The sequence below is a fragment of the Chlorocebus sabaeus genome, chromosome 26 (assembly GCF_047675955.1).
Source record: "Chlorocebus sabaeus isolate Y175 chromosome 26, mChlSab1.0.hap1, whole genome shotgun sequence".
Classification (NCBI taxonomy): Eukaryota; Metazoa; Chordata; class Mammalia; order Primates; family Cercopithecidae; genus Chlorocebus; species Chlorocebus sabaeus.
The window spans coordinates 38,882,149-38,895,896 of record NC_132929.1 but is presented as its reverse complement, the minus strand read 5'-3'; the positions used below and the strand labels follow the sequence as shown (position 1 = coordinate 38,895,896).

The 13,748-nt window shown below is 48.5% G+C and overlaps 1 protein-coding gene across 2 annotated transcripts in view; it reads left to right on the top strand.

The window, feature by feature from the left end:
* Positions 1-13,543, top strand: part of CA12 (carbonic anhydrase 12) — a 59,800-nt gene extending 46,257 nt beyond the window's left edge. Inside the window, exons 9-11 of one of the 2 annotated variants that reach the window (XM_008016338.3) lie at positions 8,998-9,030; positions 9,914-9,998; positions 10,787-11,687. In XM_008016338.3, coding sequence (XP_008014529.2) covers positions 8,998-9,030; positions 9,914-9,998; positions 10,787-10,859 — 191 coding nt within the window. In that variant the 3' untranslated portion in view covers positions 10,860-11,687. Of the gene's footprint in view, positions 1-8,997; positions 9,031-9,913; positions 9,999-10,786 lie in introns of both variants that reach the window. The other variant, XM_008016339.3, reaches the window with a different exon arrangement.
* The last annotated feature ends 205 nt before the right edge of the window (positions 13,544-13,748 follow it).

Genomic DNA, 13,748 nt, shown 5'->3' with positions numbered 1-13,748 from the left:
TCCATGTCATGATAACTGTTTCCTTTCTATGAAATGAACTGAGTGCATGGAATTATCCCTGTGTTATCTGTTCTGGATACAACGCTGTCTTTTCTCATTCTTCTAAGTGGAGAATGTAGTATCCAAGGGTGAAATGGAACTACTTCAACTCTTAAAACCAAAAACATAAAAACTCTGCCGGGAGATTAGGAACTTTGCCCACATAGATCAGGTAGAATTTTGCTTGTGATCCCAGGACCCCATTGCTGGTTCTGTTCTCTGAGCTCAGCCATGCACACCCAGGGAAGGGGTGGCGCAAACTCTCCTTATAGTCAGGAGGCCTAGGTTCAAGGCCTGGCTTTGTTTCCTCCTGGCTGCATGCTGTGGACAAATCATGTCCCTTCTTTGGCCTTGGTTTCCTCAGCCATAAATTGCCAGGTAATCCCAGCTACTCAGGAGGCTGAGGCAGGAGACTTGCTTGAACCTGGGAGGTGGAGGTTGCAGTGAACCAAGATCATGCCACTGTACTCCAGCCTGGGTGACAGAGTGAGACTCCATCTCAAAAAAAAAAAAAAAAAAAGAAAAAAAGGCAAGCCAGGTTGGATTAGGTGATCTAACATCCTTTCGGTGCTAATATGTTGTGATGGTTAAGTGGACACTAACAACTGCCCATCCTGACTTTACATTGCAGGGACAGTGTTTGAGGGCAGTTACAGAGGATCGGAAGAAACCGGGCAGGAACTTGACTCTGACATCCAAAAGTAACCCCCACTTGTAATGATGGACTGTGGCACTGGGGATAATTAGCCATCTTCTTAGACCAGCTTGTGTCTAAGCAGCTGCTGGTAGTGGGACAGTTCGGGCAGGTTTGTAGCCAAGCGCTTCAGTAGATTCTCCCAGTCTGGATCGGGGAGCTTGAGGGGCCTCTAAGAAGAAGTCTGGAGACCAACTCCCAGCTTAGGACATCAAGATCAAAGCCCAAATGCAGCGTTGCCACTGCTTTTCCTGCATGGCTTGCCCAGAGCTGGTGCTTCCACAAGCTCAGGCTGGGACCAGCTTTCTCCTCTGAGTGAGACTCTGTGGCAGTCCAAGGAAAGCCTGTCCATTTGGAGGCTGATTATAGAAGCTTGGCCAGAATTCTCCCCACCCCTCTCGCTTCCCAAAGGCACAGGCAGCAAGTAGGGCTACTTTCCAAGGAGAAATGAGGAGGCAGCCCCACAGGGGTGGAGGCCGGAACCTCATGTGCCCCAGGGGCTGCATTCCCAAGGCCCCCCTCATCCAGCTCGGAGCGGCCCTCAGATCGTAACATGATGTTTCAGGTTTATGGTGTGAGACTTTGTCCGTATGAACCGTGAGCAGTTTGGACTCAAATTGTAGCCTTATCCACTGAGGCATGTTTGTAAATAGGGTCTGGCTTACTCAGGGCTTTCTCTGGAAGATAACAACTATAGAGTCAGAAAATTCTGCCAGGAGAAAAGTGACGCTTAAAAACTCATCTAGGATGGCCGGGTGTGGTGGCTCATGCTTGTAATCCCAGCACTTTGGGAGGCTGAGGTGGGAGGATCACACCTCAGAGTTTGCGGCTGCAGTGAGCCATGATCACACCACTGCACTCCAGCTTGGGTGACAGAGTGAGACTCTGTCTCTTAAATAATTAAAATTTAAAAATAAAAACAATTCCCTATGAGAGAAATTACATGGACTTTGGGGAAGGATTTGAAGTTTAGCCGGGTTGGTACAATTGGGACTGAATCATTTAACTTAACCCTGCTATTTTCCTCGACTGTGCTTAGAAAAGGGGTACAGGACCTGGTTTCTGTCCTTAAGAGGTTTATAGTCCAGTTATACCTTAGCCTGGGGGCAGAGCTTCTCAACCTTGGCACTATTGACATCTTGGGCAGGATAATTCTTACGTGGGGGGTGTCCTGTGTGTTGTAGCATTGGCAGTACCGTCGGTCTCTACCCGGTAGATGCCAGCTGCACCTGCCCAGTTGTAACAGCCCAAAGTGTTTCCAGACATTGCCAACTCTGTGCTGGGAGGAGGGGCAAGGTTTCCCCTGATGGAAAACCACTGCCTCAGGGTTTCTGTGGCCCAGAACTCATTGTTTTTGCTCATGTCATAGGAGTCTACAGTTTTATATCACATGCCCTGGTCTTCATTCTTTTATGGCATGAACATTTCAGTGTGATGATGGTTATCCCTGAAACAGGAAGGCTAAAGTTACTGAGGCAGAACAAACCGACCCAAGAGAGACCTTGTTCCCCATCTTCCTTTAGAATTCAAGTGTAGATTCTTTTCACATGATTGGGTAAGACCAAGAGACGTGGCATGAGAGAGAACTGTGCACCCTTAGGAGTGTACAAATCCTTTATCTGGGCACAGATGCCTCTGAAGTAGCAACTTCTTCAGGATCCCCCCTTCATTCTTTTTCTCCCTCCCTTTTGTATGAGTTTTTCTCTTTTGTATGCTATGTTTCTTGTTGCCTTTAGTTAAAACATCCACTCTCTATGGAAAAGTGAAAGTCATGCGAGGCCCTTTTTTCCATTCTTAAAAAGTGCCTGTTCCAGTGGCCAGGTGTGGTGGTTCATGCCTGTAATCCCAGCACTTTGGGAGGCCAAGGCAGGTGGATCACCTGAGGTCGGGAGTTCAAGACCAGCCTGGCCAACATGGTGAAGCCCCATCTCTACTAAAAAAAAAAAAAAAAAAAAAAAAAAAAGTACAAAAAAAATCAGCCAGGCATGGTGGTGCCTGCCTGTCACATCTACTGTCGAAACTGAGGCAGGAGAATCACTTGAACCTTGAAGGCAGAGCTTGCAGTGAGCCGAGATCACACCACTGCACTCCAGCCTGGGCGACAGAGCGAGACTCCATCTCAAAAAAAAAAAAAAAAAAAAAGTGCCTCTTCCAAGTAGCAGATGGAAGATTTGAGCTGAAGGAGAAAGCAAGACGTGTTATCCTCAAGGTGGGCCCCTGGGAGGGGACACGTCCTGGGGTCAGTTCGGGTTTCAAGTCGGGTGCTCTTAGTGGAGAAGGGGAAAGACGGCAGAGGCAGGTGGACATCACAGGGGCTCAGGCTTAGGGCTTTGGCCTACTTCTTGGTTCCTTTGAGTTCACCTCCTCCTAGCCAGTGGCACCAACACTGGGCCCAGATGCTGGGTAATAAAGCAAGAGCCCATCAGACAGAAATGCTAACACCATCTAGCCCTGTGTTCAACGTGTCAGGGCCACGGAAACTTGAGGGACGAAAGGAAGCCAAGAAGTTTCTATAATCACATCATTAGTGGGCTTGCTCTGAGCAACTGCATGTCACCCACCAGAGCCAGCTGAGGCACACTCAGGTGAGGGTGCCAGGTGGTCAACTGCAAGGGCAAATCTATAGTCGTGCAATTAGGATCTGCTTAAGCATAGACCTGGGCAGTTTTACGAAACCTTAAAAGGAGGGAGAAAGAAATTGTACATGGCTAAGATGGCTAATTATCTAATTTTTTGAGGCTAGAATGCATGTGTTGTCATTATTGACCTTGTATTTCTTAAAGTTTCTATTTATAAATAAAAGCTATTAGCTGGAAGAATATCATCAATTCTCTCAAAGGATCCAAATGATTAGCCAGCATCATTTCCACCTTCGATTGCTGGCCTGGGTCAGGGCAGTCAGCAGCATTGGTCCAAGGTGCTAAGAAGTGAGGTCCTAGTCCCTTTAACACACCACATGTTTCCTGAGCACAGCCCGAGTTATGCGCTATGGGGCACAGAAAACCCCATGGTGGGTGTCATCTTGCTGGTAAACACAGCCCATGGCACAGGGCAGACTATGTTCAGGAAAGACAATGGGAAAAGGGGCCAGGCAGAAGGCTGGACCCACCCTTGGTGACGGGGCCCTAGCTGGTCCTTCCACATCATCTCCCCACAGCCCCATCCCTGCTTTCTTGGCCTCAGCCCCCAACACTGTAGGGCAGATGCTTTCAAGCACACACAGTTGATGTCTGAGATGCCCCCTCCCTCCTCCACCTGGAAAATTCTTTCAAGACCCAACTGTAATCATGTCCTCCTGGAAGTCCTCCCCATTCCCCTGAAGGTGACTTAATCTCCCTCAGTGCAGCCAGAACCACTTCTCCATCACTGTGATGTTACTTGACACACCATAGAGTAATTATTACCACACAGCGAAGACAAACAGAAAAATAACAATATGTATATATTATACTCATACTACAAGCTCCTTAAGGCCAGGGATGATTGATGTGTTACTCATTTTTATGCCTGGCATGGTGCCTGGCACTTATTATAAGCTTGTTGAAAGAACGTCCCTGACCCATCTCCAGTTCCCTCCCCTCGCCAGTATCTTCTCTGCAGAATGATTGACACATAAGCCTGGCCAGTTGTCGCCTTTTAGTGTTGTTGTCTTATTTTCCTATGGTCTCCATTTGTTAACAGTGTTAAAAATCAACCCATTTGTTTAAGAAAAATTAAAGATCAGAACTTAGCTGTCAGTTTTGAAGGTCTGGGAGGAAGTTGCTTAGAGATGCTGTTGTACCTTCTCTGGCTCTGGCTTGATAGGGATCAAAGGCCCCCGTCCCGCCACCCATTCCTTCAGCAGGGACAGTGAAGGCAGCTTAGAGTGCCAAGCTCCCAGTGCCAGCATTGTAACCTGCCCCTGAGGCTCTGGGATTTAGGCCCTTCAGAGCAACGTGCTGTCTGCAGGGCCTGCGTTCCTGCAATCTACAGGCAAAGCCATGGTTGTCTAAAACCAGTTCCCCCATGTATTCCGGTACTATCTTGTTGGCAGATTTCTTTGTAGAAATTCTTTTTTGGATTGCATAGCGTTCATAAGGAAAACTCCCCGGTTAAATATGTCCTCTGAAGATGGCTTCACTCTGTGGTGAGGGCTTCTTTCCTGTCTTAGCAAAGCATCATGTGAAAATAGCACTGGCATTGCAGTTTCTTGACTCTATGATTTTTTAAAGTGTAATAATGGGAGTTTTTACCTTTCTAAAACAGATTTTGTATATTTAAGCTATTAAACCCCTGACAAATCTAAACTCTTCTGACCTCTTTTACAAGGCTGGAGATGGCTAAGGATATCACTACATAACATGCCATCTACGTAAACAGTGCGTACTTTAAAATAATACTTGAAAAGGATGATTGATTATTACAGTCAAACAGAATTGTAAATAGAGCTAGAAAATACTAGACTGTTGTTCCAGGAACCTCCAGATGTGAAAGTGAGGTGCTTGTTCCTCCTGCTGGACTTTTCTGTGTTTATGCTTGAGGCTTCAGAAGACCTCAAAAGCCCTTAACCAGCATCCCTCGGTCCAGCCAGATACCAGTGGAAGACGCAGCTCCTGGGCCCGCCAGAACAGGTAGCAAAGCCCTTGTGGCAAGCAGCTCACTGACCTTCTCTGGGTGTCTGTACCTTCCTGGGCAAGGCGTGTGACCATCGAGTTTTTCTATATCTGTGTGGTTTCCGTGTGTGTGTCACACTGCCGTCTCTCTGCTCACCCTGACTCATATCTGAGCACTTTGTGAACAGGCAGCTCTCCCACGTCCTCATGGTGTGCACCCTCTTACCAGCCAGCCTGAGAGCTCCTTCTATCGGGCTGTCACTCGATGCCTCTTGTAGGCCACCTCTGTGACCCAGCATGTCTCCATTTCTGCTGTCTGTCCCATTGTTCTTCCGTGGGAATTGCCTGCCTTCTTTCCTATTCAGAAACAAGCCATTTCTTTAACCTGAAAGTGAATTTCTCTAGTTCTGCCCCTCCCTGTACCATCTTTGATGCCTGTTCTCTACAGCATCCTAGAGGCTGGGCTCTCACCCAGCCGAGGCTCTGCTGGGAAACAGGCTTTGGCTTCGCTCTCAGGCTCTGGTTCTCTGGTTGCCCTGACAGTTCTCCCTGTGTCCTGAAAGTCTCGCTGACTTTCTGTCTCCCATCAGATAACAGATGTTTTGGCATCTGCCTCCAATGGGAATCAAGCCCATTTCTGCAAAGAAGCTGAACCTCCACGATGGTTGGTGCTGTCTCGATTGGCGGGGACAGCGTTCCAATGACACCTTCCTGCCCTGGGCTTCCTGAGGTGGTGGAATTATCAGGCGACACCCTTGCTGGCATTCCTCTTCCTTAGCAGCTTATGATGTTGGCTCAGTCAAGCTGCTTCGTTTTTGCTGTATCAAAGTCTTGCCTGAAAAGTGTCTGTCCCAGGCTCTGGGGCTTTCTTTGTCTTCATGCCTGTTTGGTCTCATTTCATTGTTTCCAAGGAGAGTCCATTTAGGCCTTGACAGGTGGTCATCGAGGAGCAAGGATCCCAGGTCAGAGCACTGGGTTAAACTATGGTGTTGCTTACAGGGCCTGCAACAGGAACCCCGCATAATAACTGGGGGAAGCCAGACTCGCCCTCCCGAGAAGCCACCATGCAGGGCATGTGCCCTGAGAAAAGCCCCACCCTTGCTGGGGCCTTGCTGTCCATAACTTTGCTCAGCTCTCCAAGACCAGGCATGAAGGGTACCTCTACCAGCCACAGACTGGGCTGCTTAGTGGTCTGGGGCCTGTGTGGCTCTCAGAATGTTTGAGGTGACTGTGAAAGAGACGACCTTAGAAACCATCCAGCCTGGATGGCTCAGCCAGGTGGCGAGGCTTCCTAGTAATAGTCTTCAGGTGGTGAGAACTGGTTTGGCACCACAAGCATATGGAGCTTTAGGAACAAAGAACGAGAGTGTACTTCATCAAAGGGTTGGGAAGAAAAACCACGGCTAGGTTTGTTATGTTTGTTTTTTTAAGATTCCAGGGACCATGGTCTCTGGTTACATTTAAAAAAGAAATAACCAGCCATAATGCCAAGTTCCACTGTGCAGAGGCCACAGGCCCTGCAGGAAATACAGCCTGTGCTGTGCAAACACTGGAAGCTCCCTCCAGGTGGAGACTCATGTCCTGAGCACCCCCCACAAGCCACAGGCTGGTCCTTGTGTTCAAATTACATGAAGAGGCCTGGGGCAGGGAGTCTGGCCAGTGGAGCCACTCTCTGCCACTTGGGAGGTCATGAGCTCCTGCTGGTGGCCCACAGAGCAGGGGGAATAGGCCTTCCTGTCCTTGGGGACAGCTCTTCTCCCTGCCTGCTCTGCTAACCCTCTGTGAGGGTGCAGAGCCCGGTGCCACATGGGGAAGCCAGATCAGGAACCTCCAGGGCCCAGCCTTGGACCAGGGAGACTCTGCAGGTTCAATGTGAAATTGCAGAAAAAGGCAATAGGAAAAGCATGCGGCTGATGGCTCCTGGGGAATCAGCTAAACTTGGGCCGTAGGACAGGAGAAGGGGCCGTAAGCAAAACCTCACGCTGCAGCCTCAGATCTGGTTCCCCAGGGTGTCAAGGGCACCAAGGGAGAGTCCTTGGCCCCCTGTTGGCATCTTACACTTGACCATGGCTCTCCCAGGGCCTCAGCCACCACTGTGGGCTCTATGGGCACAGGATCTTCTGTGTCAGGCTGAGTGGCCACCATTGTACAACTGTGGTTCCCAATGTGAGTTAGAGCAAATACCCCTTCTTTCTCCAAGACACACACATGCCAGAAGTTTCCATTGAGATGAGAAAACCACCAGACAGGGTATGTGTAAATCTACACTTTCTTTAGATAGAGGACCTGATTGGGAGAATGGGGAATGGCTGTGGGAACCTTGGAAAAAACAGATTGGGGGTTTCCAGGGGAGACTTCATGACTGGGATCCTCTGCTCACTCAAGACAATGGATTCTTATGTGATTTTCCCCCCAGGAGGTAACTAGTAGGCTGACTGTGAGACTTAGGTAACTGGGCACAGGTTCAGCCCCACTGAGACTTCTCTCTCACTTTACTTATCCCCAACACTAACTTGCTGGTTGAAGCCATAATCCCCTGGTTCCATGGAGCAGAGAAGTGGGGCTGATATGGTGAAGGAGTTTGTCCAGGAGGGACAAAGCAAACATAGAACCAAACCATGACCACAAGCTGGATGGGCTGGGGGAGAAGTCTGGTGATGGATCCCTTGCCTAGAAAGAGAGGCAGGTACCAGGGACTTGGACAGGAGCCTGCCCAAGCAGGCTTGGATCCCTACCTTTCTTCACCTTTCCTGTTTGGCCATGTTGTATTAAAAACTGAAGTCTTGGCTGGGCGTGGTGGCTCACACCTGTAATCCCCATAGTTTGGGAGGCTGAGGCAGGTGGATCACTTGAGGTCAGGAGTTCGAGACCAGCCTGGCCAACATGGCAAAACCCCATCTCTACTAAAAATACAAAAATTAGCCAAGCGTGGTGGCGCACGCCTGCAATCCCAGCTACTCGGGAGGCTGAGGCATGAGAATTGCTTGAACCCAGGAGGTGGAGGTTGCAGTGAGCCAAGATTGTGCCACTGCACTCCAGCATGTGTGACAGAGCGAGACTCTGTCTAAAAAAAAAAAATAAGCCTGAAGTGAAGTCTTGCCCTAGCCAGGAAACTGCTGTGATAAAGGAGCATCAGGGCCGGGCGCGGTGGCTCATGCCTGTAATCCCAGCACTTTGGAAGGCTGAGGCAGGTGGATAATGAGGTCAGGAGTTCAAGATCAGCCTGGCCAAGATGGTGAAACCCTGTCTCTACTAAAAATCCAAAAATTAGCCGGGTGTGGCGGCAGGTGCTTGTAATCCCAGCTACTCGGGAGACTGAGGCAGAGAATTACTTGAACCCGGGAGGTGGAGGTTGCAGTGAGCCGAGATCATGCCACTGCACTCCAGCCTGGGCAGCAGAGTGAGACTCCATCTCCACAAAAAAAAAAAAAAAAAAAAAAAAAAAAAAAAAAGCATGGGAAGGAGGGATTGCAGTATGAATTCCCTAGATAGGCAATTTCCTCTACTTCATCAGGTAATCCCTGAGCCAAGGGTGAACACCCCTAGAGATGTGTCTGCCTAAGACCCGTACTGCCAACCAAACAAAAGGTAGAGCATCTGTCAAGACGTTGCTCAAATCCAGTGTGGTTTGACTCTAGAGTAACCTCCAGTCTTTTCCTCTCCCCTTTTAAGTGCAAACCTATACTGCGGCAGGACTGAGTCTGGGTATGTGGCTGGGCAGCCGGCCATGCATGTTGCAGCTGGGTGATCACTGTGATTCTTGGTGTGATCTGGGTCTGTGATCCAGCCCATCCTCTCTGCTTCTCTGTACTATTGCTCTGGCTCCTGGTCCTCTCCTTGCTATGGGTCTTACCCTCAAGTCGCTCTCTGATTCAAAGATGAACTGCCAATCAATGTTCCTCTAATGAAAGATCCAATCACTCTACAGCATGTGTGTATTCAAAGAACCTATCTAAGACTTTCTTTTGGTCATGGTGGGAGGCTGTTGCTGAAAACATGCCAGAGCCCAGTGTGGAGGTCAGCTGGCTGACCGTATGACCTTGGCAATGGACTACTGGTCGTCTGGGACTGCTTAGGACTGTGCAATGGAACTTGGGGGCAAAACTGATAGAGGCAGCCAATGGGCCTTAAATCCAGCAGGCAAAGACAGAGTAAGTTCTTATTTGTGTAGCCCAGGGCTTATCAAAGTGTGGTTCTGGGACCACGTGCATCACTATCAGCTGCAAGTATTTGGTAAAATGCAGATTCCTGGGCCCTCCACCAAACAGATTGAATTTGAATCTCTGGGGGTTGGGCTAAAACAAAACAAAACAAAAAAAAAACTTTACATTTTAAACAAGCTCTTCAGCTGACCCTTGTGCAAATTGGAGAGCCCCTGCTGGAAAACCATTAGAATTTGCAAATGGCCCCCTCAAAATACTCTAGCCAGTCCCACTAAGTCAAAGACCAGAATCTGAGAACAGGGATGGGGAAATTATTCCTTTCTGTGGATGATTATGCAGCTGGGCCGTGATTTCACACCGGGGGGCATGGGCTAAGATGGAGGGGAAGGAAGGAGTGTAACGTGTGCCCTCTGCCTCTTCACCAGGCATCATCCTCTCACTGGCCCTGGCTGGCATTCTTGGCGTCTGTATTGTGGTGGCAGTGTCCATTTGGCTTTTCAGGAGGAAGAGGTGAGCTGGTTTGGGTCCAAAATGGGAATGGGCAGCCGTGTGTCCATGACGATTAGTCTGCCTGGGAAGGCAGCTTTGTGGCATGAAGAGCCGCAGTCACCTGGACCAACACTTACCCTAGGAGTGCTGTCCCCAAAGCACCCGTGCCCTGGCCTCCTTTGCATGAGATGCACATGTGACCCTGGTCGTTCAAGGGGTTCAAGGGCCACTGTGCTCAGATTTGGAAGCGTGTGTGCCTTGCTTACTGCTATTGTACAGCCTTGGAGAAGTCTCTTGACTTGGGGCTTGTGCCTAGAGCTACGCAGCAAAGCTGTCTTCTTATCAGGATCTTTACATCTACGTTTTCGTCTATGAATCCAAAAAGGAAGATGAAGGAAAACCTGATCTCTCACTCACATTACTCTTCATGCCCTTGGCCCATGTTTTTATCGTCACATTTGGCTTTTCCTAAAACCTAATTTATTTTGGGGGTATGAAAAATAAAAAGGTTTCTGGGAACCCTGTTATGGAATCAAGGTTTGAAGAGCGGGGGTGACAATGAGACCTCTTTCAAAATACAGGGTTAGTATTGGTAGGTGTGGAAGAGAACAGTTGGAAAACGAACACGTCCTGTTTTGGTTAAAGCTTTATTTGGTGACATCCCCTCCCAAGACCAACAGAATTGGGGAAAGGTCCCAAAGAGAGGAATCCGACTTTTAAAAATGGCCTCATTCCCTACCTGAGTCAGTCTGTTCTCTGGCTTGTTCGCTTTCCTCTCTAACAAGACTTATGTGTTCTTTTTGTTCTAGTATCAAGAAAGGTGATAACAAGGGAGTCATTTACAAGCCAGCCGTCAAGGAGGAGACTGAGGCCCACGCTTGAGGTCCCTGGAGCTCCTGGGCACATCCAGGAAGGACCTTGCTTTGGACCCTACACACTTCAGCTCTCTGGACACTTGTGACACCTCAAAGTGTTCTCTGTAGCTCAAGCAAACATGCCAGGCCTCAGGGGATCCTCTGCTGGGTGCCTCCTTGCCTTGGGACCATGGCCACCCCAGCGCCATCCAATCCATGGATGGGATACACTCTCAGACCAAGCAGCAGGAACTCTAATCTGCATGCTATATCTGTGTGAGATTGTGAAGTGGTCTGAATTCTGGGATCACAAACCAAGCCATGCTGGTCGGCCATTAATGGTTGGAAAACGCTTTCATCCAGGGCTTTGCCAGAGCATGCTTTCAAGTGTCCTGGAAATTCTGCTGCTTTTCCAAGCTTTTAGACAAGAATGTGCACTCTCTGCTTAGGTTTTGCTTGGGAAATTCAACTTCTTTCCTCTGGAGACGGGGCATCTCCCTCTGATTTCCTTCTGCTATGACAAAACCTTTAATCTGCACCTTACAACTCGGGGACGAATGGGGACAGGAAGGATCAAGTTGTAGAGAGAAAAAGAAAACAAGAGCTGTACATTGTGATATATTAGGGACACTTTCACAGTCCTGTCCTTGGGATCACAGACACTGCACAGACCTTAGGGAAAGGCAGGTTCAAGTTCCACTTCTTGGTGGGGATGAGAAGGGAGAGACAGCTAGAGGGAGGGAGAAAATGAGAAGACATGGATGATCTTGGAAGAGTCTCACTTTGGAATCAGAATTGGAATCCCATTCTGTTTATCATCAAGCCACAATGTAAGGACAGAACAATACAATACTAAGTCGAAATCCAACCTCCTGTCAGTGGGGCAGTTATGTTTTACACTCTACAGATTTTACAAATAACGAGGCTATTCCTTGAAAATCTGTTGTTGCTGGGTCCTGGAGGAGACTTGAGTTCCGACCCAATCTGCCTTTGAATCTGGAGGAAATAGGCAGAAACAAAATGACTGTAGAACTTCATCTCTTTTGGCCAAATTTCATTTCAGCCACTTCTGCAGGATCCCTACTGCCAACCTGGAATGGGGATTTATCTACTCCTCTCTCTCTCTCTGTGGATGTCAAATCATGGTTTAGATCAAATATATTTCAAGCTATAAAAGCAGGAGGTTATCTGTGCAGGGGTTGGCATCATCATGGTATTCAGGGGCCAGTAATAATGGAACGCTACTAAGATACTCCATATTCTTCCCCCTGAGTCACACAGACAGTTTCTGACAGGCACAGCTCCTGCATTTTCCTCCCGCAGGTGATGACTCGGTGGCATGACTGAGAAGTAACCGACCCCTAGTTGACAGCACCTTGCAGTTCCCCGAGAACTTTCTGATTCACAATCTCATTTTGACAGCATAGCTTTTTAAATATCTTTTTCCTTCTACTCCTCCCTCTGACTCTAAGAATTCTCTCTTCTGGAATTGCTTGAACCCAGGAAGCAGAGGTTGCAGTGAGCCAAGATCATGCCACTGCACTCCAGCCTGGGTGACAGAGCGAGACTGTCTCAAAAAAAAGAAAAAACAATTATCTCTTCTGTACCATCACAACTTTCCGTAATGACGGCAAGCCTATGTCTTGGGAGCTGTTTTGCTAGGCAAAGTTTCAAGTGACCTAATGGGGGCTCAGATGTGTGTGTGCACTCAAGACCTCTAACAGCCTTGAAGCCTGGGGTGGCATCCCGGCCTTGCCATTAGCATGCCTCATGCATCATCAGATGACAAGGACAACCCTCATGATGAAGCAACATGAATTAGGGGGTCTCTTGGCCTTGGTTCAAAATTGTCAATCAGAAACTAACAGAAAGGGCTCCAGAGCCGTGGGACTGTCTGTCAAAAGACTCTGTATATCTTTTGTGGATGAGTTTTGTGAGAGAACAGAGAGACATTGTACCTGGCACAAGGGCTGTTCATGAAAAGGGAGACTTACTGGGAGGTGCGAGACAGCAGCATTTCTCCTCTCTCTTCCTGCTCAGCACAGACCTGGCTTGCGGCCCCCAGGCTGAGACCAGACAAAGCCAGGGAGGCAGAAAGATGCTCCAAGAACCAACACTGTCAATGTCTGCAAATCCTCACAGGATTCCTGCGGGTCCAGCTTTGGAACTGGGAAACTTTTCTTCAGATCCGCACTCATTCCATTGATGCCAGCTGCCCCCGAAGGATGCTCAGCGGCTGCCCACACGCTCCTAACTCTGCTGCGTGGCAGATGCCTAGGTGGAAATAGCCAACACAAGGCACAGGCTGGGGCCAGGGCCATGGGGGAAGGCCCTAGATTCTCACTCATGTGGGATCTTGAATCTCTTTCTTTGTTCTGTTTCTGTAGTATCATCTGGTAAAAGTTAAAACAAAAACCAAAAACTCTTATCTGTTTCTAGCATGTGCTGCATTGAGTCTATTAATCACATTTCAAGTTCACCCGACATTCCTCTCCTCTTCGCTAGCCTCTCTAAAGGCGTCCTGGCCAGCCCTTGAGAAGCACTGGGGTTTCAAGTTCCTGTGCCTCAGCCCATAGGCACAACCCTCAGTTCCTGTGCCTCAGCCCGTAGGCCACTGTGATAATGGTCTAGCACTTCTGTATTTATTGTAAGAATGATTATAATGAAGATACACACTATAAATACAAGAAATTATAAATGTTTTTCACATCAGACTGTTCTGTTTTTTTGGAGGTGAGGTTAAAGCATTACTATTGCAAAGCACTCTGTAGCTCCCCGTTATGGGGATAGGTAACTAATCAGCATAATAATGTCACTCGCATCCACGTCTTAGAACCTGGCTTCAAAGGCAAGTACGCCGGTGGACTCCATCACTTTCCTGAGGATGGAGGCCTATGGCATGTGTGGCTGCGTGTCA